Genomic DNA, 23423 nt, shown 5'->3' with positions numbered 1-23423 from the left:
TAATTCAGCCGGGAAAGGCCACGCCAGCATGAACAGGGGTGTACATGTGCCATTCACGCACATCCAATTTCGCTTGCGGTGTCATATACGCCACAGAACATGGCAGGGTCCTCCATGGTGGCACAGATCCAAAGTGAGGGGCAATTTCCCCGGACTCAATTTTGGGAAAATCATGAGCCCTGCAGATGGACCTGGACGATCGTATGGGGAAGATGTCTCTTCTTGGTGGAGATCAAGTCCGATGGTCCAGTTACCGAATTTCCAGTCGGAGATTCCAACCCTGTTTCGCCCATGCCAAACCTTCTATAACGTCGCGTGGCTGGGAATACTCCGTGTACTCCGTACGGAGTGTACCATAATGGCTCTAAGCCTGACGCCTGATGCCCGCAATGAGGCATTTTCCACAAAATCAAGGGGCTAGTGCCCATGTCTGCTTATTACCCCGTGTATCAGGAGGTACCCTATTTTGCACCTTGCCACTGGGAGGGGGTCCTAGTTGCCGAGATAATTTCGCGCCATGTCTCGTTCCAGTCAAGGGGCCGGAATGGGGACATGGCGGTTAGGGATTCACCCCTAATTTTCTCTTGATTTTTCAAAGAGGGGGGGGGGGAAAGAGGCCAAGAGTATCAAACTCCGCACACTCGAAGTAAATGTAAAGCAAGCACTCTGCAGAGCTCCACGCTGTGATTGATCTTCAGGGAAGTTCTCGGGGGGTGGACATTGCCAAGCCTGTTGGACGAGAAAGGATGTAGGCCCGTTGTCTGCAGATGGTCTGACGGTGATTGGTTCGGTTGGGACTTGTGACTCATGCATACTAACGGCAAATTAGTGCAATAAATTAAGTGTAGGACGTCCATGTCCAAAAGAGGGTGCCTGCACAAGGGGAACAGCAGATGATATAGAGTGAGCCTCCACAAATTTTAAATCCTAAAAGCTCATGGAAGAAGGAATGCCGGTCATCGACAATGCATGGCAATGAGCTTGACGGCCGATTTTCCGTGACCAGCAAAGCTCTTGAGTGGATATGACAACCCCGGAGGGTTCGAGGGAAATGCCGAATGGTGGAGGGAGACCATTGTTGAAACTTTGCAAATCTGCAAATTTCCAAATTTCCATTCTTTCACTGTATTTGAAGCATATTATTTGCAAATATACAGGTCATGTGTCACACTAGTCCCTTTTGAACACGGCAAATGTTGTCTTTCCCAAAATGGAAACGGGGGGTTCCGGGCTTATCGATAAGGAAAGTCGGTCTCCAACTATGTATAAATCTCGGGGAAGACAAAGCTCCTTCCTTCATATTGTCAATTGCTTTTCATTATGGCTAAGCTCGTGCACTCTCTATCTTCTGGCTGGTCCTTCAAGGATCGGGACACCGACGAATGGCTGCCAGTAGCTGCGGTCCCGTCCGTGGTACAGCAGGATCTCATTGCTAATAACAAGTGAGCTATTTTTCTTTTCCAAAAAAGAAATGTTTCAAAGCTAATGGTAGTCTCACAATAGGCTTGATGATCCTTATATTGGATTCAAGGAATTGGACGCCCGCTGGGTCAACGAGAAGTCATGGGTCTACCGAAATGTGATCCAGAAACCATCCGCCCCCGCCGGCTCTTCGATTGTGCTGGTCTTCGACGGTCTTGATACCTTTGCCAAGGTCAAATTGGACGGACAAGTGATTCTGGAGAGTGATAACATGTTCCTGGGTCACCGGGTGGACGTAACCAAGGCATTGGAAGCAGAGGGCGAACACACGCTCGAGGTTGAGTTCGACTGTGCACTCCTCAAGGCACGTGAGCTCCGAGCCCAGGACACCAAGCATAAATGGGTTGGGTTCAACGGTGATCCATCACGCATGGCTGTGCGGAAAGCCCAGTACCACTGGGGCTGGGACTGGGGTCCAGTGTTGATGACCGCGGGCATTTGGCGTGCCGTACGTTTCGAGGTGTATCAGGCCCGCGTGGCCAATCTGTGGCCCCAAACCCAGCTATCTGCAGACCACCAGACAGCTGAGGTGACGGCCGTCATCGATGTGGAGACCGTCGGTGATGGAGAGTATACGGCCCAGTTTAGCTTAAGCTTAAATGGGAACGAGATTGCAAGCAACGCTATCCCAGTGTCTGGGAAGACCTCTCAAATAACATTCCCAGTCGACCAACCGGCTCTGTGGTGGCCCCATGGATATGGCGAGCAGACTCTATACGACGTATCGGTGTCACTACTTCGCAACGGTGAACAGGTTGACCAGACATCTAAGAAGTTTGGTATCCGCACTGCCGAGATAGTTCAACAACCGGACAAGCATGGCAAATCCTTTTTCTTCCGAATTAATGGGATGGACATTTTCTGCGGCGGTTCGTGTTGGATTCCGGCGGACAGTTTGCTCCCTGCTGTTAGCTCTGAGCGATACCGCAAGTGGATTGAACTTATGGTCGCTGGCAGACAGGTGATGATTCGGTAAGTTCGGGTTTTCTTTTTTTGTCTGGGACTGAACGTGGTTTTAGCTAACGTTGAACAAGTGTCTGGGGTGGTGGCATATATGAAGACGACTCCTTCTATGAGGCCTGCGACGAATTGGGAGTGCTGGTCTGGCAAGATTTCATGTTTGGATGTGGTAATTATCCCACATGGCCCGAGATGCTCGAGTCAGTCCGTCAAGAGACAATCTACAATCTAGAACGTATGCGCCATCATCCTTCGATTGTGCTTTATGCGGGCAACAACGAGGATTACCAGGTTGCTGAGTCAGAAAGCTTGACCTACAACTACGAGGACAAAGACCCCGAGAGCTGGTTGAAAACAGATTTCCCGGCACGATATATCTATGAGAAACTACTTCCCGATGTGGTAGCTGAATACTCGCCTAGCACATTCTACCACCCTGGCAGTCCATGGGGAGATGGCAAGATATCCTCAGATACCACTGTTGGTGATATGCACCAGTGGAATGGTGAGCACTCCCCAACAGACTTCGAGTTCTTACGCTAATTATCAAAATAGTGTGGCATGGAACACAGGAGAAGTATCAAATCTTCGATACTCTCGGCGGTCGATTCAACAGCGAGTTTGGAATGGAGGCATTCCCCCACATCTCTACCATTGACTACTTTGTCGAGAACCCAGAGGATAAATTCCCCCAATCACATGTTATCGACTTCCACAACAAGGCCGACGGTCACGAACGAAGACTGGCGACGTACCTTGTAGAGAATCTGCGGTCCGCCACAGACCTCGAGGTATGACTACCACCATGATGACCATTGATCCAGGCTAACCTCTCCAGACCTATATCTATCTCACTCAGGTTGTCCAAGCTGAGACCATGATGTTTGGCTACCGAGGCTGGCGCCGACAATGGGGCGATGAGCGACACTGCGGTGGAGCATTGCTCTGGCAGCTGAACGACTGCTGGCCAACAATCTCGTGGGCCATCGTGGACTACTTCCTGAAGCCAAAGCCAGCATACTACGCCGTCAAGCGAGTCTTGAACCCGATCGCCGTCGGGGTCCGACGCGAGCACCACGACTGGAGCGTGGCACATGCCCAGCCACCCAAGACCAGCAAATACGAACTTTGGATCGCCAGCAATCAACCAGGGACCGTTCAGGGCAGTGTGGAACTTCGATTCCTATCCGTCAACACAGGCCGCGATATTCGGGCTCCAATCGTGCACGAAAACATCACCATTACTGCCAATGGCACCACGGATATCATCACTGATGGTGTTCTCGACCACATCGCTGAGCCAGAACCGCATGTCCTCGCCGCTCGGTTGTGGGTGAACAACCAGATTGTAGCACGGGATGTCGACTGGCCACAGCCATTGAAGTATCTCAATCTGTCAGCACGACAGGTAGAGGTAAAGAGGCAGACAGGGAAATCTGGTGAGACTGTGTTGGTGATCAATGCCCGCAAGCCGGTCAAATGTCTTGTTTTCGAGGAGCAAGAAGGTGTACTTCTTGGGGACAACGCTATTGACATTGTGCCCGGTGATGAGCAGACCGTCACGGTTACCGGCCTTGGAAGTGAGCCTCTGAAGTACAGGTACCTGGGACAAGAATCTTGCGAGGTTGTTGAATGAGCTACTATACTGTATAGCCACAATATGACCTCAACGAGCATTAGCACTCAAAATACACAAGATAACTGTAAATCTCAATTGTACCAGTAGACGATGTGAACTAAGAGAAAGCTCTCAGAGAATCATCTCATATCTTATCGGACCCCGGGGAGATCTGAACTTAGCCACCTCCAACTTTTTGCCAATGGGTACCAAACGCTCCTGGGAAGGCCAGCCACTCGAGCTAAATCCTCAAGATACAATCATGGCAGAAGCAGAAACAGAGTCAGCTCCTTCAATTCTGTCAATCTTTGAGAACTTCCGCGACGAGCTGGACGAGCATCATGATCGCCGCGAGCGCATCATCAAGAAAAGCCGCGACATTACCGCCCTAAGCAAGAAGATGTATGCCTTCACACCTCCAGCTCAAGAAGATCATCACTAACTGAGATCACCCTAGTATCTTCGCCCTCCAACGAGTCCGCACAACAAATCAACCCCTCCCTCCCAAAATTGCCCAAGAAAATCAAACCCGCTTCGACCAAATACACGCGCTGTTCGAAGGGGTCGTGCCCGAACAACTAGGTATCAACGGCTGGCGATACCAGCGCCAAATCAGCGCAGGAATCCAAGAATTCATCGAAGCCGTCTCCTTCGACCACTACCTACGCACGCAAACGCTAATCACCCATGCCGAGTGCTCCGCCCGCGTCCCACCCGGAATCCTCGTTACAGAAGAAGACTACCTAATGGGGCTATACGATCTCACTGGAGAGATGATGCGCTTCGCAGTTCTGTCGCTGAGCTCTGGAAACACAACTGCCACCAATGCGACCGAGAACACAGCAAGCGATAGTGAGAAATCGACGGTCGCTTCGTCGCAGGGTGGTATTGTGGTTGATCTACGTGCTATTCGCGCAGGCTTTGAGGCGCTCACTGTACCACAGCGGCATTACATGTTCCGGGATTTGGCGAAGAAGCAGGACGTGATGCAGAACAGTGTGGAGAAGGTTGAGCGGGCGGCGTATGGAATTGTCGTTCGTGGGAGTGAGAGACCAAGTGGATGGACGCCAGATCTGTCTGGGGCAGTGGAAGTGCCATCCTACTAAGAAACTACATAACTATGAGGTATCCAACAATGAATGGGTTTTGAAGTACATGTCTGTTATAGTTAAGAGGGTTGTAACTTTCCAAATGGAATATGTAATTCGAACCTTTCTCTATCTTACATGTCTCAATATCCCTTGTTGCTCATTTCTAGTAGTTAATTTGTTTTTCTAGTTATTTTCTAGCTTTCTAGTTGTTTTCTAGTAGTTTTCTAGTAGTTTTCTAGTACTTTGTCCATTTGCAACACTTTGCTATACAGCGTCACGGTGACATCATTCACGGTAGAGACAGAAAGTAAAGTACGTAGAAAGGGTGTAAAGGGAAAAGCAAGAAAAAAAAATAAAACGCCCTCAAACGATCGCCCATATCTCATAGCATGGAAAAGCCAATCCCGTGGCAATGCCGCAATGTTACTGTCCATCAGACGGGCGAGCGTGGGTTCTCATCCTCGGAAAGAATACCCTGGGAAATGAGCTCTTCAGGCTGTGGCCTATTCTGGATCTTATGCTCAAGGCTATCGGCCAACATGTGCTTCTCGAGTTCACGGGCGTGGGCCTGCAGCGCTGGGGCGGCGGAGGTTGCGGGGAGGATATTACCTTGGCGGGTTGTTAGTATATTGAGAAGAATCTCCAGGTACCAGATCAGGTACCAAATGTAGAAAATGAGAAATAACAAAAAGAAGAGAAAGGGGGAGAAGAGAAAGGGGAAGAAGGGAAAGGGAAACAAACGCTCAACCAGCTCGTCCTTCTCAGGTCTCTTCTCCAGGTTCTTCTTCAGACTGTCTGTAGCACGCTGGCGGTCAAGCTCCTGGCGGGCAGATTGAAGGGCTCTGTCGTTATGTTAATCATATCTCAAGAGGCTGGGAATCCGTAAACACCCACGGAGCTACATTGGTGTCTAGCAGGATGTGGCGGTTCTTGAGGTCCTGCATTTCCGGACGGGTTTGGAGGTGTTTCTCCAGCGAGTTGCGACGCTCGTGGGTTGGAGGAAGAGACTGTTCGATGGAAGACATTGTAAGTAATGATAGTCAAAGTGTGAAGAGGTGAAATCGAGGAATGAAGTAATTAAGGCGAAAGTCAAGTGATCTCCCGGACACGCGGGGAAAGCGGCGGTCTATACATATCGACATCATACAACATTGAACCTGTAGGGAAAAATCAAGATAAAATTTACTGGGATAAATCTGCGATAAGTTGGGATAACTAGAATCCTAGTAGATCATAATACAATCCACTACCATCTCCTGCAAAAAAAAAAGAAAGCAACCGTCTCAACGTCTCCGCAATTTGACGATCTCCCATCTCCGTCTCCTAAGGAAAGGATGAAAGGGGAAAAAAAAGGGGGTGGGCACAGGTTTTCCGAAGTAGACATATTCAAGCAGCGCATCACAGCCGCGGGTTGAATCCACCATGGGATTCATGTCCTTTCGTGTCCGAGATCCGATCATGCCGGGATTCTGGGATGATTGATGCCGGGGGAAGAGGGAAAAACACACTCTGCAGGCAATCACAGCACAGATCCAGATCCAGATCCCCGCATTCGGGGGGGGTTTATTGCAGTCCTGCAAAGAGAAAAGAAACACTCTGTCCGGTTCTGGATGCATTGGTTCACAAAACACTCCAGTCTACTGTCAAGAGATGACATGGAGTAGACCGTTCTGCTCGTGTCAATCAAGGAACCCAGAGCTTACCACGGCCACGACCATTGCCTCGTGCACCGCGCGAGGATCCACCGCGGCGACCATTAGATGAGCGGCGAGAGGCTCCAGCGTTACCGCGGGGCGCACTGGTGGCACCGGCGGCCCCTTGTTGAACGCTCGAATCTACAGTGGGCGGCTTAGTTGCACCGCCCAGAGACCGGCTGAAAGAGTCCGGATCAATGGGCTTGGTAGGAACTTCCACAGTGGCAGCATGCTCAACAGGTGGCGCAGCCTTGGGGGCAGCCTTTCGCTGACCCCCACCACGCGAAGCACCTCGGGGGGTTCCTTTTCCACGACCGCGGGGGACGAACACCAGCTCATCTTCATCGCTCTCTTCTTCGTAGGACAACAATGTCTTCGGCTCGGCGGGTTGGGTCTGGGTTTTCTCGACATATTTGCAGCGGTTTTTGTACTCACGCTCCTCGTACTGGATAGCGGTGCGTAGCTGCAGAATGTTCTTCACACCAATGCCAAACTTCTGAGCCCACACCTGGGTCGCACGGTCATTGGAGATGAGGATGCAGGTCTTGGCAGAGTTCTCAGCATCGGGGCCGGTATGCAACCGCCAGAGCAGAGCGCTCAGCAATGGGCGCAGAGCGGGCGGCGCGGTCGGGATGACGGTTCCGGAGATGGTGCGCTGATGCCTGGAAGACTTGCTCTTGGTCTTGTCATTCTTTGTTCCACTGCTGGACTCGTGCTGGGCGCACTCGGGGCTGGTACGGGAGCTGCGAGAGGATGTGCGCGATCCAGGTCCACTGGGGGTGCCGACGGAGGTGATCGAGACAGCCTCCGGGTCCTTCTTGAAGTTCAGCTTGGACAAGAGCATCTGCGACAGATCATCCGACTCGTTCTTGGTCAAAGTATCATCGGTGCTAGGTTCGATTGCCGGCTCGCCATTGGTAATTGCTTCGTCAATTACCTCGGGCTCCTCTTCAAATTCCGGCAGGAAGAATTTCTCAGCCTCCTCCCAGCGTTCGTATTGCTCCATGGGGCCTTGGAGGAGAACTCGGTCGGCGGCGATGTGATCTTTGCCGGAAGTGACCCGGTCAAGAAAGCGGACTGCCTCGCGGGCATTGATGGCGACCTGCGATCCCGCTCGCTTCAGCGCATGGAGTCGTTCAAGTGCTAATCGGAGGATAATAGTTAGACTGGCAAGCACTGCAGTGAGGGAATCAAAGGCCTTTGGCCGATACTCACTGTAGAGAGGAACCACGAGATCAATAGCACCATTAGCAGTCCATTTCTTGATTTCGCTAATATTGGTGGACAGGGCCGTCTCGTCCACGGCACAGTGGAAGACCTTGCGTCCGGTCGACATGGCGGATATTGAACGAATGTGTTCGTGTATTTGTAGTGAGTGAGAGATACAGGGCCAAGACCGCCCTATATCGGAAGACTAGAAGTGTAGACAACCGCGACTGAATCGGGACCGGTCAGCACGGGCCTAGAGGAAGGAGGTTTGACGATGGAGGGACCTGAGGATGTGGGGGGAGGGGAGGGGAGTAGTGGGACGTCGGTTGATGGAGTCGTAAAATTTCACTCACGATGAGAAGGCAGTTGATAGGATGTTTCCATCTGCAGCATCTTTGTAACAATACAGACTTGCCTGGCAAAGAACACACCTTGAGAAATGATGCGATGGAAGATAGAAGTATGCTGACTAAGCGTACTTCAGGAACAGACCGAATTTAAAGATGTAAGTGAGAGTTTCTATGTATTGAAGATGGATACATTCTAGAGATAGAAAGATAGAGAAAAGAAAAAGCAAGGATGTTAAACAAAAGGGTACCAGTGCCCATCCCGAGCCTATGACTTCACCTTCTTGATGAGGCCATCCGATTCCTTGACCCGTTGCGCCCACTCACTGGTTATCTTCATATTAGTACTAGTAGCAATTACAAGGGGGAATCTCTCTATACTTACGTCCAGCTGCCGTCATATACCCGACGTAGGTTTGGGTCACCATATTCCGCCTCACTCAGGGCTGTCTCGATGATGGAGGCAGTCACACCAGTACCGCACGAGCTGATGATTGTTTGGTTTGGATCCACCTTGTGATCCTCAAAGACCTTTCGCAGATCTTCAGCAGGAAGATAGGCTTTTGTTTCAGGGTCCAATAGTTCTTGGAAGGGCATGCTCTTGGAACCAGGAAGATGGCCCGATGACAGGCCAGGGCGCGGCTCCGGGTCAGTTCCAGCCCAGCGACCATAGGAGCGGGCATCTAGAATCTCTACTTCCTCTGCGCCTTCTTTACCATAGTCCAATGCCAACTCCTTCATCTCGCGGAAAGAGATGACTAGTCGCGCGTCGTATGTCGGAACAGGGTACTTGGACTTCTCCACCACTGCTGGCTCACCGCTCTCCGTCGGAAGACCTTCTTTGACCCAGAGACGATAGTTATTGAGGATGCGCACATTGGGATGGCCGAATACGCGCAGCGTCCAGCCTACACGAGGTGCACTGAAGATGCCCAGGTCGGCAGTGTCGTAAACCACCACCTCGTCGTCGCGACGGATCCCCAGCTCACTCATGGCCTCGGCAAAAGTCTCGCAAGTAGGAAGCATGTGTGGATATGGTGAATCTTGATCTTTGATGGCGTCAAGGTCGAAGAATCGGGCCTGGGGGATGCGCGAGTTACGGAACGAGTCAATTCCCTTGCGACCCTCTGGGTCGTTCGGCATGAACCATGCTGCACAGAGGGGAATCACGCGCGGGGAAGTTGAGATTTTTGTCGTGGGGTTCTTCTTAAGTGCTTCATTCAGCTGCTTTGGTGTCACTAAATACGAAGAAAAAGAGACATTGCGCTGAGTATGGAGCCCTGTGGAGATGGACATGTTGGGACGGAAGAGACGAGCAGGAGCAAAAGATCTGGCTGCAAAAGCCATGGTGGAGAGAAAAGGAACCTTTTTAAAAGACCAATTTACATAACGAGGTAGCGAAGTCCTGGGGAATAAACGAGTCAGAGCAGAGGATAGAGCAATATGAGGAGTACTATTGCGTGTTCTGGCGGCACATGTGTGGAGAACCCGTGGACATGTGATAAGATGATAAGAGATAACACTGTTTTCCCTCTCTTCACCTCTTCCTTGGCTCTCCATACTCCACAATGAAGGTTGCTATTAAAGAATGGAATGCAGTTGCTACTTGGCACTGGAATATTCCCGAGGATGAAGTATGTGGTATCTGTCGTGTTCAGTTCGATGGCACTTGTCCAACCTGCAAATTCCCCGGCGACGACTGCGCGCTTGGTAAGTGACCTTTAAACCCCCAATTATAAGCTCAATACTGACTATGATGACTATTATAGTGCAAGGAAGATGTAACCATGCTTTTCATATGGTAAGACTACGGAGTGACCCATCCAAGCTAGGACTGGACTGATCAACACTTTTGAAACAGCATTGCTTGATGACCTGGATTGACCTGGAATCTTCCAAGGGACTATGTCCAATGTGCCGACAAAGTATGTTTTCACTGGATTGTCTGTGTGGTGTTGAACTAACTTTCTCCAGAATTCGAATGGAAGGACAAGGAATAACGGCCAATTTTGTGTTTTTTCTTATCGGTGGTTATCAAGGCGTTGTCGGACGAATTCGAGATACCCATTTGTGTTTTTATTAGGCATGCAAAGTTGGATTGGAAGAGTTGCTGGGAGCTTAGTGTCAATTGAGCGTGGAAACAATGCCGTGGTTGAAATGAGACTGAGACCGATCAATACATGGGATTGAACCCATGTTTATCCTTCATTTTGCAATTCATAGCTATTCCTATTGGGTAACTGTTGTTTATGCGTAATTTGCCTTGATGTATATTGTAATGGTTTGAATTGCTAAAGCAACTTGTTTATAGTGTTCGATCTCTGTTATGTAGATATATATTTTGCAAATTGGGCCGGGAAGGTCAACTTATATCACGGCCCAAGCAGCATACACAACAACCTACTGTCTCTAATAAGGAGTAACAACATCTCAGATAGTAATATCACTATTGAACTCATTTAATACAGGTCAATTATATACACTCCAAGGCTGTCACTTTTATGACCGTCACGTGGCGCTATCGATAAGCAGCTCTCCGCACGCGATCCAGAACCTCATCTTATCCCAAGCTCCTCTCCAGAATGATGTAGCCTCGGCTTATGGAGATGTCTCTGAACAATTCTCCCCAACACGATCACCTGTCCTATTCCCCATCCCGGCAGTCGCTGCACAACGAAACATCCTCTCGGCCTGGCACCGCCTCTTCACGGCCGAGTGATCGACACCCAAGAGGGCAATTACCTGAGGGCCGCGTATCAACTCACCAACCCCCAGAAACGATTGAATCGCCTTGCCAAGATGCAGTTCTGGAGGAAAGCCAAGACCACCCCGAGGATGGCCAAGAGCAAGCTCTGTCTCACCCCGAATTCCAGCCGTTCTTCACCTTGATCGAAGACGCTCATACCTCAGATTACCACCACCCAACGGTACACTACATATTCTCCGATGATGACACCGACATCGTGACAGAGGCAGCCCTACGTAGTCTGACCGCGCAGCAAGAAGCCCTCTCCGATTCCAAGAAAGATCAGATCGCGCAGACCCAAGCATCCAATCTCCAGGACGGGATCAAAGACCCCTCTGATCCAGATCCAGCCAAGACCACCCTACTCCCACCACCCGTCCCAGGTGTCCGAGAGAACTATATCATCCTCGACATGGAGCCCTCACCACATACACCTGGGACAGCGCAAACCAGTCCGATAACCGAACAACTACCACCAAGTAAAGGCGGGGGTGGCACGAGGTCTATATCATCGTCACCGGCGAACGTTTCCGCGCTCCCACAGGATCAGGCACAGCCACACCCGCAGTATCGCGTTATCGCGGCGCAGAGTTTCTCATCAACCTGGCAGGTCCTCCACACGGAGGTGATGCCGGCGCCCACTTTTGAGAATAGCAATCCTGGCGAGTCACTAGGGCATGGGTTGATGTTGAAGATACGCGGCACAGCTGGGCTGCCGATCGAGGTGGGTGGCAAGGAGAAAGGGCGTACACTTGAGGAGATGATGGATCAGTTTGCGAAGCGGATGAGTGAGTTGCAGGTTGTTATAGATGCCGCGGAGGCTGCGGGGTCGAAGGAAGAACACGACGAGGAAGAACTCGTACAGTATCCCTTCTCCCCAGATACAACTGAAGATGCTATCCAGGGCGAGGGACATAGTGCGGCATATGCTGCAGAAGTTGAAGTGGAACACTCTTGATGATTTATTATTGCTATTTTTGGCGCGTCGCAGCGTCGGCGCTTGTGTTGTATACAGGCCAGTGCCGGGTGAATCTCATGCATATACTTCGAATACAATACGAACCAATCCAAACTGGGAGATCAAGTATGGTATTAAGATCAAATCTGATATTCCTATAGGAATATCAATGTAGCCAAACTAGAAACGCCAAGTAAAATGCCTTTGTATGGCACTCAGACAAAAAGAGATACAAGAGAATGACCAAGCCAACACTGTTTTTTTCAGCCAAAAACTCCAACCCAGAGTGGAAAGCCCAGCGACTATCGGGTATCAAAAATCGTCAGAAAAAGGAGGAACAAAAAAGAAGACAAAAAAAGAGCAGAGAACAACACGGAAACCACTTAATCAGAGGTGCGGTTTCTGAATCTTCGACCACTGGTGGTGGCCGAGGGGAGCATATTTTCGCGACCCTCCTTCATGCCAGCCATCCGTTTTGAGAGCATGGTTTTTGGGAGTTTGGTTTCTGGATTGTTGTTTGAGTTCGAGCGGCGCCGTTTGCGGGAAGGTTGTTCTGGCTCTTCCTTTTCTGGCGTCTCGTCCAGGTCCATAGATGTGGCCAATGCGGGGGTTTCTGGCTTGCTGGGAGGTAATGCATCGTCGCCATCAGACACGACCGGTCTGGCGACGTTTAGGTCGACTTCTCTAAGGCCAGTGTTGGAAGGTGGGGCTGCGGACGATGGAAGAGAGTGGCCTACCTCTTCCGGGGTATCATTATACACGAATTTCTTAGGCGTTGAAGCTGCCACTTGGGGCGAAGTGGGAGCAGGGGAGTCCAGCTGTTCCTCCTCGCTGAATGGCAGAGCAGTAAACTGCTTGGATGTTCGGTGTCGAGTGCGGAGACCGTCGTGAGCTTCCGTTTGGGGCATTTCCGAAGGGTATTCGTATCGTCGTTTCTGAGGGGTTATACCTGTTGGGATATACTCTTTCAGGGGGTGGCTCTGAATGTTGGATCGCATCTCTAAAAGTGGTTGGCGGACTTCAGTGTGTAGAGATGTAGTAGTTTGTTCCAGGTTCTCCGTATGCATATCGACATTGGTTTGGAATTGCTCGACACGTCCAGTGAACCCATCGAGTTGACCATAGACGTTGGAGCGGGACTGTCTGATATTCTTAGCCATGGCATTTAAGCTGCCTAGGTGTGATTCATGGAAGCGGCCATTCTGGGACCGTGCTTTGGCAACGAAGTCATCCAAAGCCTCCATTTGTGTTCCCATGTCGCTCATTTGGGCATCAACAATCCGCACAGTCTCTTGGTGCACAGACTCCGTTGCCCGATGAATCGAGGCATTGCGCTGGTCAAAAGTCTACTGTCGTTAGTTTAATTTCACAGCCGAAAGATTTTAGTTAGTCTTACCTCCCAATCCTTCTGCATCCTGGTCTTGATTTCATCCTTGGATGCAGTAATATCCTTGGCAAACTGTTCCTCCTTGAAAATCCATTCATCAATGTGTCTGTCGTGCTGTGCAGTGGCTTGCTCAAGAGAGTCGCCCGATGCCGACAGGTCGGTGCGAAGGGCATCAACTTTGCCCTTGAGGCGGTTGTTTTGTTTATGATTTGAGTCCTCAAGGAGTCCTCGGATGTGGGACATAAGGGTTTCACGGTCGGCTTGTGCACTAGCATGTTCCTCTTCCAGAACCTGTGCTAGATTGGATGAAGCCTTTCTGTTGGCCTCCACCGTCTGGCGATTAGCTGTCTGCAGCTCGAGACGTAGTTTATGGACTTCGGATTTCTGTTCATCGAGGTGCTTTGCCATGTCCTCGAACATGGTCTTGAAGTCTTTGCCGAGTGTGCTGTATGACGAGTGAAGTTGGGAGTGGAACTCTGAGAATTCCCCAATAACCTCTTCGGAGATCCGCGCAGCAGCAGCTGACAAGCCGTTGAGGCCCTCGCCAACTTTGTATTTAACCTCTTCTCGAAGAACCTTGATCTCCTCGAGAACTTCGTTCATCTCATTGTGCGCAGTGGAGGTGTTGTTCTTTGCCTCTGCCTCGACCTTGTCAAAGGAGACATCAAGATCCTTGAGCTGGGAGCGGGTAGACTGCACAGTGTCTAGTTCATGGTCTACAAATAGGTGGATTTTGTCAGACATGTCCTCTAGCAGCTTCGCATGCTGCGTCTGGAAGATCTGCATGCGAGCATCGACCCGTTGTGTGACATGCGATACCTCACCGGTCGATGCCTGCCAGGTTTTCCGGTTATCAGTCTCCAAGTTATCTTTGCGATCCAATTTCGCGTGGAGCCCGTTCACGTCTTGAATGGTACCATTTAAAGTGGTAACTAGACCGGCACCAATGTGACGAAGTTGTTTTTCCGTATTCTCATGGGCTTTCCGCACAATCTTCTCCTCGTCCAACTTCTCCTGGGTATCCTTCCAAAACCTTTCTGTTTCGTTGAGGACATCGCGCGTTTCTTTGAGTTTGGATTGAGTCTCCTCATTGTCATGCTTTAATGAGTTGAAGTTGCCCGTGATAGAAAGTAGCTCTTGGACCTTGTGTCGAAGACTTGCCTCCATCGACTCGATCTTGGCACGCTGTTCTTCGTTGACGATTCGCCGCGATTCACTTTCCATCGTCATTTCTTCATACGCATCAGGCGTCATATAGACACCATTGCGATGCCGGGTGGCAATGAGCTCGCTCTTGAGTTTTTCGATTTCCATCCCGATATCTCGCAGAAGCTTGGTTTTGGAGATGATGGAATTGATCTGGGGTTTGTTGCGAATGTTCTTGGCTCGGAAGGCATAATCAAGGGTCGAGATGGTCTCCTCTAGGTTGTTGCGGGCAGGCGAAACAGTGGCGATGATACATGTTTTTGTTCGTCCTCCAAGTGAATCTTGTAATAGTCTCGTGAGTTTTGACTCGCGGTAAGGAATGTGCGAGCTCTTATCCACAAGAGCGTTGATCACTCTCCCAAGCGTAAGTAGACTCTTGTTGATGAGACCTGCCTCCGTTGCCCGTTTATTTTCTGCGCCGCTGCGTCCAATGTTTTCGCTACCCGCGAGATCAACCAGGTTCAACTTGCCCGAGCTAACATAGTCCTCGCCAGATTCGGTCGTGCGTTTTGTGAGAACGGTGATGGTAAAAACTGTATGGCTTCGGGAACTTAGGTCATTGCATTTTGTCGCTGCCACTTGGCGTTTGTGGCTGCCCGATTGAAGTAACTTGATTCCGGTGGACGCAGAGTCGATATAGGTCTCCTCCATACCCTGAACCATTGTGCTGTGTCCTCCCTTCTTCTCATTTTCGAAAATCTTGAGCTTGGTGCTATCGTCGTATGACAAAAGATCACGGAGTTCCTCGTTATAAAGTTCGATGAAGGAGCATTTCACTGTGCTTTCTGTGTCCTCCAGCTTGTGAAACAGGGCGTAAAGGGTACGTGGAATGATTCCTGCATCGTCGGACAGGATGCCTAATGTGTCGGTCATGTCTCCTGACATGGTGTATGTTTTTCCCGTTCCAGTCTGTCCGTATGCGAAGATTGTGCAATTATAACCTGCCAACATCTTTAAGGAATTAGGGCGGCCATGTGAATTCATGCGTGGTGAATATACTAACCTCGTCCAGGACCGGTACAACCACATCCTCATAGACAGTTGTTTGATCGGCTGCCGGGGAGAAGACCTTGTCGAATGCATATGTCTTATTCGAAACCGCGTTCGGTCCCATCGAGAGATCGAGGGTCTTTCCCTTCACACCTTCTGGTGTTGACAATACTACGCCGTTGTTCTCTTTGATCTCGCGATCACTGCGGCCGCGACAGCGGACTACCACATGGATGCTTGTGTCCTCGTTGATCTCCCGTTCAAAGTCTTTCTCCTTCCTCTTACTCGCGACGCTCGATTTTTCAGGACTCCTCGCTACACGAGCTGCACTCATCGCAGAGGACCTCACTGACGGTGTAGACACCGCAGGCGGTGCATGGCGTTCGGGGACTGCCGAACCCGCTCGTCGAACCGGTTGGCGCAAACCCGACCTCCTCGTGGTGGGGAGGGTGGACGGGGGCCTTGGTGGGCCAACCATGTTGACAATGCGACACTCGGAGTGTAATGGTATTGCTCTGTAGCAATATTCGGCTTTGAGAGTTGATTTGATCTTTTCAGGCTATGTCGGAGTCTAGCGTTGTGAATATGGAGCTTTGTCTCAAACGGGAAAACATAAACAAATGCTTACATAACACGGTCATTTCCCCCTCTCACATGACTCGGTCGGCTGCGCTATCGTCATCGCCCGTCTTATCGCTATCCACCCCCTCATACCATGTGGACATCCCTTACATCCTTCGGAGCCTCCCCTTTTTAAACTAATACAGCTCGACTATCGCATGGACTTTCGTCCATAGTCGGGTCATGAAACCAGATAGACCACTATGACTACTTCTACTTTCTCAACGCAGGCACAAATATTCCCCGGGAAAGGACTCGGGTTTATCAGTATGTCTCTTTGTCTAGCCTCACGGCCTTTCCAGCGCTCGCTAATACTTTGGAAGCTCTGGGAGCTTCGCTCCATAATGTCCTCACCCGTGTGAAGTCCTATCCCCAAACCTATCCCGCCATCGACTTAGCCTATTCCCCCGCAGATCCACTTCGCAAACCAGTGGTACTGCAGTTGCCTTCAAATGGCCTGCGCCTTCGATTTGACGGTCCTGACCAGAGGCTCCGTTTGATTGAAGTCCTCGATTTCTCTCGAGTGAACCTGGTATACAAAAATCAAGAGGTGCTCAAAGGTGGGAAGTCAGCAGAACAACCCTTGTCTTCGCACGGCCCCAGCTTCCGGCACGTCTACAATCGCTTGTTTGGTCCCTCATACCCAGGAGAATACGTACCACCGGCAGATCCGCAGTCGCCATATGGTACCTATGTGCTCTCGTATCCCGGGGTTGCATTCTCATTTCCCCTTCAGCACTCAGCCTGGTCCGACCAGTGTGATTTTGTAGCGTTGTTATCTTCCTCGGCTGCCCTTCCGGCCACATCCATGTCAATCTTCCAAGGGTCATCATGGCCCGAGGTCCGAGCCAAGTTGTTCACGCAACAGGCACAGTACCCACGCTCGTCGGCTTTGATTGGCAAATCCCGAGAATCCCTCGCGGATGAAATTGAGGAGTGGCATGTCCTCGGTGCTGGGAAACTTGAAGTGGCTCGCAGGACGAGTTCTCCCTTGTACATAACACTAGGAGAGACCACTCCCCAGGACTTGGTTGCGGATTTCGGTCCACCCGACGCAATCTATCGTAAGAACGACCGCCGAATCTCGATTCATCGTGCAACCGGGGGCGGGGACCTGCACCTGAGTCCATCCCCAGGCAGGGGAATCGAGATTCCGGACGCCGACCACTCATCCACTAACAGCGTAACTGATGATTCTGACGAAGAGATGACTACCTTCAATATTGGAGACCCCACCTCACTGCCCGCAGAGTGCTTTTTGAATTACTTCCACCATGGATTCGATGCCTTCATTTCGTATCCAACAACAGCTGGACCTGCTTTCCCTGCTTCCGGCGTTCCAGATCCATCGCCTCAGCCAGTATCTTCCCAGCTGACCGTGACAAAGATTATTCTTCATGGGAACGTCCCAGGTTCTTATCCATTCAATCGCCACCGCCGAAGTCGCTGGTTGATTCATTTGGATGAATCTGGCGACTGTCTGACTTCGGAATCGCCCTATGATGAAGTCTCAGAGCGGCTGCGTGCTACTTGGAAAGGATCTTATGCCAGCCCCGCCGAGGAGCGTGCTCTGCGACGGCCAATGGTGCTGAACCGTGGCTGGGGAGATAGTCCCGAGAGCAGTGTTGAGTTCCTCGGTGGCTGGGAGGAGAGCACGGCGAAAGGTCCTCGGAGTGGTGCCGATGACCAGGATGGGGGATTAGGCAACACCGAGCTTTTTGGGTTTCCAGGGCTTTTATTTGAAGTTCTCAAGAATGGCGCCGTGAGTTGTTTGACAGTCTACTGATTTCAGACCATTGAAAGCGCCTTTAAACCATACTTCAATGCATTATGAATTATGATAATCCTAGGTATACTTAAATGCGAAACTGTACATCGTTCAATCTTAAATTGTAACGGGTGGATGATTGGCCGTTGCCTCGTAGTGGCTTCTGTTGTATTTAGCCTTTACCGTATCCCGTACTAAAGTTCCCATCGCAGATCAAAGCGATAGCTAGTCGGCTGTCCTTGTTCAACGAAGGGCCATTCCCTCCAGCCCATGATGACTTTCTTCATAGCAATATTATGGTGGATGAGAATAGCTTCGATGTGACGGGAATCATCGACTAGGAGGGCGTATGTAGGGTTTCCCTGGGAGCTAATCTTCCCCAAATTCCTTACAGCTATGCCCGTCTCATTCGACCTACCTCGGAAATACGATAATATGGGCAGCCAGTTAATGAGGAACTACGAGAATTGTGGTGCGAACGAGGAGAGTATATCGAAATGGTCAGATCAGCCGAGCTCGAAGATAGCCTATTTGTATGGGGCGTATACTAGTGTTGGAAAGCTAGATTGGTATGATGTGGAAAACGGAAATGACTCCCATGATTAAGGCAGACAAGGTGTTAAGACTAAGAGCTATGAAGATATCGGAGATTGAGACATGGCTTTTAATGTGCATTCACTTCGCTTTAATTACATGGTGATCTATCAGCATTGGTCCACTATCTAGATGTTTGATTATTTCTTTGTTTCCTCTGATGTATACACCATATATGACGATTTGCAACCCTGAAGGCACAGAGGATATGACGCTTCACCCGATCAAGTGCCTAGGTTCTGAGCCTCGCACATCTTCGGATAAAGTCGACCTTTGCGCAGTAATTCCTCATGGGTTCCAGACTCGGCGATCTTGCCCCCATCAAACACGCAAATCATATCCGCGTGGCGAATAGTCGACAAGCGATGGGCAACTGCAATCGTGATTCTATCCCCCTGGGAAGCCGCCTCATTCAGCGCATCTTGGACAATTCTCTCTGACTGAGTGTCCAATGCGCTTGTTGCTTCATCTAAGAGGAGTAAACGTGGATTGCGGAGCAACGCTCTGGCAATGGCAATGCGTTGACGTTGCCCACCAGAAAGCTGTGTCCCGTTGGTTCCACAGAGAGTCATAAGGCCTTCAGGCAGAGAAGATATAAATTCCCACGCGTTAGCGGCCCGGCAGGCAGCCTCAATATCACTGTCAGGAACCGTTGATGCGCAACCCGTCGGTGTCCCCATGGAGACGTTTTCGCGAATGGTTCCGGGATAGAGAGTGGGCTCTTGCTGAACAAGTGCCACTTGGCCTCGGTACAGCCACGGATTCATGCGGTCCAAAGTAAGGGCGTCGACTTTGATGTGGCCGGCTACTGGATCATAAAATCGTTCGAGCATACTAATCATCGTACTTTTTCCACAGCCAGATGCGCCGACGAATGCGACAAACTGACCTTTTTTTATCTGTACAAAGTATTAGCAACGAGTAATGACATGGGTCATGCCAAGCGACTTGGTAGACCAAAGAACACAAATAAAGATAGCTAGAAAGCACGGGTTGGGCTGGCATACATGAAGGTCAAGGCCACGTAGTACGCGAGCGTGGGGTCTCAACGGGTAAGAGAATTGCAAGTTTTCCAAGTGCAGCGACTTGAAGTCACCAGGGCCAATGTCGTGGTTTTCTTCGGTCTCTCGGATGGTCGGCTGAAGCTCTTCAAGCCAAAATATGTAATTGGCCGCATTGGTTGCCTTTGTCATGCCTGGATAGCTGTTAGCAATCTGCTTATACCTACCACACAGGCTTGGGATGCATCTTACTGCTTGAAAATCCAAAAAGAATTGACGCTTGCTGGCCAGAAAAGAACACACTTAGAAAACTGATATAAAAGTTGACCTCGCTCAAATTTCCGAATGAGACAAGCCGACATCCATACCTATGTCGAGATGATCCAACGGTTAGCATCAAGCCATAATAAAACAAAGAACGAGAACAAGCATGACAAACATACCAGAAACCAAGTGCCAGGAACGAGTATTCAACAGTCTGAGTGAATGCAAAAGGAAGCATGATGAAAAGCACTGGCTTCGTGGACGTCGCAATCGCCCGGTCAAGCTCCTGGGTGTATCGCTCCAAAACAGACGTTTCGATCACCAAAGAAGACACCGTACGGATTGCATTCACGGCCTCTGAGGCAATGGATGCACTCTTGGAAAACAACTTTGAAATCTTGTGATCCATTGCAGCTTCCATTCTGATGCGGGCGTAACCGGAAAGGAGCATGGGTGGAAGTCCTGCTAAGACAATGACAAGGCCAAGCTTCCATGCATATACAATTGATAGGATGGAGCATGACAGCACACCAGTCGTTGCAACCAGTATCAGAGCAATATTGAAGCCCATGAGCTCAAACACAGCCTGTGGATAAGAGTCGGCACGACTGGTCAGTCCCCCTGTGGTGTTCTCCGTGCGATCAAAGAATTGCAGGTCTTGCTTCATCATGTCGTTGACGACCTGCTTTCGGTATTTGTGGCTCATTGCCTTAATCGGTTAGTCAAGCCAATATATACTCATATTTCACCGAACCAGACTTACCTGTGCCACAATGTTTGATGTCCACCCTATAACAAAGTAGACGACGAAAGATCCAAGCCCGAGAACTAAAAACATGAGAGCGAAAAAATTCCCTTTTGTCCGCATAGCTGCACCTGTGAATTGAAATACGCCGATGAACTTAGACATCAAAATCGCTTGACCAGGAAATGAAGCAGCTACAATTTGGTCAGTTTCAGGCTGCGGGAAATTGGAGTTCAAAATGCCTCACCTCCTGCCAAACAAGCTAGAATTAGAACCGCGAAAGTCCAATTGAGCTCTGGGGTCGATTTTACCAATCGCCAGACTGTGTGGAGAAGCCCCAATCTTTCCCAATTGTCAAAATCATCCCGACTCAACTGCTTCTCCAAAGCTGATCTCGTCATAGTTGAGTACCGGGTCAATTCACTAGTCAATGCAACATGATCTTCTTTGTTCGTTTCATCCGAGCTACTTGGGATATCTTCAGGATCCTGCGTGCCCACAGACAAATCCTGAGCTTGCACCAGTCGTGCGTAGGCGCCATTCGATTCCAAAAGGTCGTTATGCGTACCTTGCTCGAGAATACGGCCATTTTCCATGACGACAATATTATCAGCATTTCTTATAGTGGCTAGTTTGTGTGCAATGGTGATTGTTGTGCGTCCCTTCGAAGCATTGTCTAGTGCCTGTTGAACAACTTCCTCGGCATGAGGATCAAGTGCACTTGTTGCCTCATCCAGAAGAAGAATTCGTGGCTGGGAAACAATGCTGCGAGCAATTGCAACGCGTTGCTTTTGACCACCAGATAACAGACCACCTCTCTCCCCAATGACGGTATCATACCCATTAGGAAGTTCAGTGATAAAATCATGGGCAAAAGCAATCTTAGCAGCGTCCTGTATCCGGGAAAGCTTCTCAATCGGGGGTTCACCCTCCCAAGGCGTACCCACAAGGCCATTGGCAATGTTTTCAGCGACTGAGCCGGCAAACAAAACAGGCTCCTGTTGAACAAGCCTCACCTGCTGACGTAGCCATTTGAGGTTGAACAGCTCGACGGGCTGACCATCAAGCTTGATTGTTCCTGACATAGGGTTATACCATCTTTCAATCATCCCAATGATGGTGCTCTTGCCAGACCCGCTTGCTCCGACGAGCGCAGTTGTCTTCCCCGCAGGGATGTGTAGTGAGAAATCATTCAACACCTTGACGTCGGGGCGCGTAGGGTAAGCGAACGAGACGTTACCGAAATCGAGATGACCCATCACGTCTGTCGGCTTTTCCCCTGACTCGTTGAATGGATCGATTCTCGACTTCCGGTCCATGAGCTGGAATAGCTCTGATGCGGCAGAGGCAGCACGAACAAAATCAATTATATAAGGCATTATAGTGGTCAAGCTTGTAGCAGCCACAACCACGGACATGAGCACACTGTGATTATCATTATTAGCATTGCTAGTTGTGAAAGGGTAAAGACTGAACAAACATGAAAACTTCTCCAGGTTCCTTGACCTCTCCGGTGGATATCATTTTTATACCCTGCCAAAAACACAAGCCAAACCCTGCAAATATTATGGTGTACTCTGTGGCAAATAGGCAGCCAAAAAGAGGAGATTTCTTATTTCCAAGCTTTCTCGAAGCCTGCAAGAACTTGTCAAACTCATGTAACAGTTGGCTTCGAAGTCCGAAAGCCTGTACTGTTCGAGAGCTGGACAAGATGCTCTCTGCGAAAGCTCCAGCCTGGGCCTGAACTTTGAGGACTTTTGTCTCAATCGAAGCTTCAATGGTGGAGCTGATTCCCATGGCTAGAAGCATTGCTGGGGCAATACAACAGCAAATGAGAGCCAGCTTCCATTGTGTGACGAATGCCAGAACGAAGGCCGAGATAAAAGCGGAGAGGCCCTGGACAACAAGTCCCAGCTTTTCTGATATTCCACCCTGAATAAGTCGTCCGTTTGAGGTAGCTTGCATCGCAATTGATCCACTTGTCCCGGCATCAAAGAAGGCAATTTCCTGGCTCAGTCCTGCTTTCAGGTACCGGCGGCGAATATTTCGTATGATCCGATATGCGGCAAATGTATATAGTGTGCTGTATCCATAAGTGAGGAAAAATCGGCAAAGGCCAATGACGAAGAAGTAGAGACTATCTTTATATCAGTTCTTTCTGTCCATCTGGATTGAGCTCCTTGCACATACCTGAGTCGTCCGGCTTCGCTTCGGAACTTCGAAGCATCCTTATCACCGAGAGAGTAGCCATTGATGAGTGTGATGAACTGGCCAAACACAAGATTGACAAGAGCCATGCCCACACCGGACCCCAGTGCACAGGCAGTGGCAATAGCTTGCATGGTATAGTCCTTGGACGAGCCATATTGAAAGATCCTCTGCCTAGTGTTAGACTATCAGTCTGCGATAGGAGGGTAGTTCCTACCAGATAACCACCAAATGCATCTATTTGTTCCTCATCCTCCTGGTCGTGAGTTTCCTCTTTCTCGGATTCTTTCTCCATTATAGATGTTTGTCCGACACTGCTTAGGCGGGCATAGAGTCTGTCGGCTTTGGTTTGATTTGGGGTTCTTCGATTGATACACTGTGTTGGGAAGAGAACAAGGATAATTATGAGCTACTAATCGAGATCTCTTGCTCTTTAAGCTTCCTATGATCCTCCTCGGCAGGTCTCAGCCAGGAGGCTATAAAATTATCCCGGGGTCCGCGGGCCCCGACACCATCCTGGGCTCCGCGGGCGCC

The 23423-nt window shown here is 50.0% G+C and overlaps 10 protein-coding genes across 10 annotated transcripts; 5 read left to right on the top strand and 5 right to left on the bottom strand.

The window, feature by feature from the left end:
• Positions 1–1320: 1320 nt before the first annotated feature.
• On the top strand, positions 1321–4078 carry N7447_011139 (glycoside hydrolase family 2 protein; the record flags this gene model as incomplete). The annotated part of the gene is made up of 5 exons (XM_057235401.1): positions 1321–1442; positions 1504–2454; positions 2517–2947; positions 2998–3233; positions 3281–4078. The coding sequence occupies 5 exons, from the start codon at positions 1321–1323 to the stop codon at positions 4076–4078; spliced, it is 2538 nt and encodes an 845-aa protein (XP_057080719.1).
• Positions 4079–4262: 184 nt separating this feature from the next.
• On the top strand, positions 4263–5166 carry N7447_011138 (translin family protein; the record flags this gene model as incomplete). The annotated part of the gene is made up of 2 exons (XM_057235400.1): positions 4263–4462; positions 4518–5166. The coding sequence occupies 2 exons, from the start codon at positions 4263–4265 to the stop codon at positions 5164–5166; spliced, it is 849 nt and encodes a 282-aa protein (XP_057080718.1).
• A 418-nt stretch (positions 5167–5584) lies between these two features.
• On the bottom strand, positions 5585–6176 carry N7447_011137 (RPEL repeat-containing protein; the record flags this gene model as incomplete). The annotated part of the gene is made up of 3 exons (XM_057235399.1): positions 5585–5760; positions 5893–5993; positions 6046–6176. The coding sequence occupies 3 exons, from the start codon at positions 6174–6176 to the stop codon at positions 5585–5587; spliced, it is 408 nt and encodes a 135-aa protein (XP_057080717.1).
• A 658-nt stretch (positions 6177–6834) lies between these two features.
• Positions 6835–8181, bottom strand: N7447_011136 (uncharacterized protein; the record flags this gene model as incomplete). Its single annotated transcript, XM_057235398.1, has 2 exons — positions 6835–7988; positions 8061–8181. The coding sequence occupies 2 exons, from the start codon at positions 8179–8181 to the stop codon at positions 6835–6837; spliced, it is 1275 nt and encodes a 424-aa protein (XP_057080716.1).
• A 488-nt stretch (positions 8182–8669) lies between these two features.
• On the bottom strand, positions 8670–9748 carry N7447_011135 (sulfurtransferase; the record flags this gene model as incomplete). The annotated part of the gene is made up of 2 exons (XM_057235397.1): positions 8670–8727; positions 8787–9748. 2 exons carry the CDS (start codon positions 9746–9748, stop codon positions 8670–8672), a joined length of 1020 nt encoding a protein of 339 aa, XP_057080715.1.
• A 221-nt stretch (positions 9749–9969) lies between these two features.
• Positions 9970–10401, top strand: N7447_011134 (anaphase promoting complex subunit 11; the record flags this gene model as incomplete). Its single annotated transcript, XM_057235396.1, has 4 exons — positions 9970–10111; positions 10171–10202; positions 10263–10326; positions 10376–10401. The coding sequence occupies 4 exons, from the start codon at positions 9970–9972 to the stop codon at positions 10399–10401; spliced, it is 264 nt and encodes an 87-aa protein (XP_057080714.1).
• A 600-nt stretch (positions 10402–11001) lies between these two features.
• N7447_011133 (uncharacterized protein) lies at positions 11002–12105 on the top strand (the record flags this gene model as incomplete). The annotated part of the gene is made up of 1 exon (XM_057235395.1): positions 11002–12105. One exon carries the CDS (start codon positions 11002–11004, stop codon positions 12103–12105), a length of 1104 nt encoding a protein of 367 aa, XP_057080713.1.
• A 383-nt stretch (positions 12106–12488) lies between these two features.
• On the bottom strand, positions 12489–16166 carry N7447_011132 (putative kinesin family protein (BimC); the record flags this gene model as incomplete). Its single annotated transcript, XM_057235394.1, has 3 exons — positions 12489–13451; positions 13502–15649; positions 15702–16166. 3 exons carry the CDS (start codon positions 16164–16166, stop codon positions 12489–12491), a joined length of 3576 nt encoding a protein of 1191 aa, XP_057080712.1.
• Positions 16167–16512: 346 nt separating this feature from the next.
• N7447_011131 (UPF0183 domain protein) lies at positions 16513–18095 on the top strand (the record flags this gene model as incomplete). Its single annotated transcript, XM_057235393.1, has 2 exons — positions 16513–16576; positions 16612–18095. 2 exons carry the CDS (start codon positions 16513–16515, stop codon positions 18093–18095), a joined length of 1548 nt encoding a protein of 515 aa, XP_057080711.1.
• An 800-nt stretch (positions 18096–18895) lies between these two features.
• On the bottom strand, positions 18896–23184 carry N7447_011130 (ABC transporter ATP-binding protein; the record flags this gene model as incomplete). Its single annotated transcript, XM_057235392.1, has 9 exons — positions 18896–19570; positions 19679–19866; positions 19925–20040; positions 20116–20645; positions 20700–20875; positions 20929–22106; positions 22162–22818; positions 22872–23059; positions 23107–23184. 9 exons carry the CDS (start codon positions 23182–23184, stop codon positions 18896–18898), a joined length of 3786 nt encoding a protein of 1261 aa, XP_057080710.1.
• Between the last annotated feature and the right edge of the window lie 239 nt (positions 23185–23423).

The sequence above is a fragment of the Penicillium robsamsonii genome, assembly GCF_028829455.1.
Source record: "Penicillium robsamsonii strain IBT 29466 chromosome Unknown utg000008l_segment0_segment0, whole genome shotgun sequence".
Lineage (NCBI taxonomy): Eukaryota > Fungi > Ascomycota > Eurotiomycetes > Eurotiales > Aspergillaceae > Penicillium > Penicillium robsamsonii.
The sequence above is the reverse complement of the archived record's forward strand: the minus strand, read 5'-3'. Positions and strand labels throughout refer to the sequence as shown.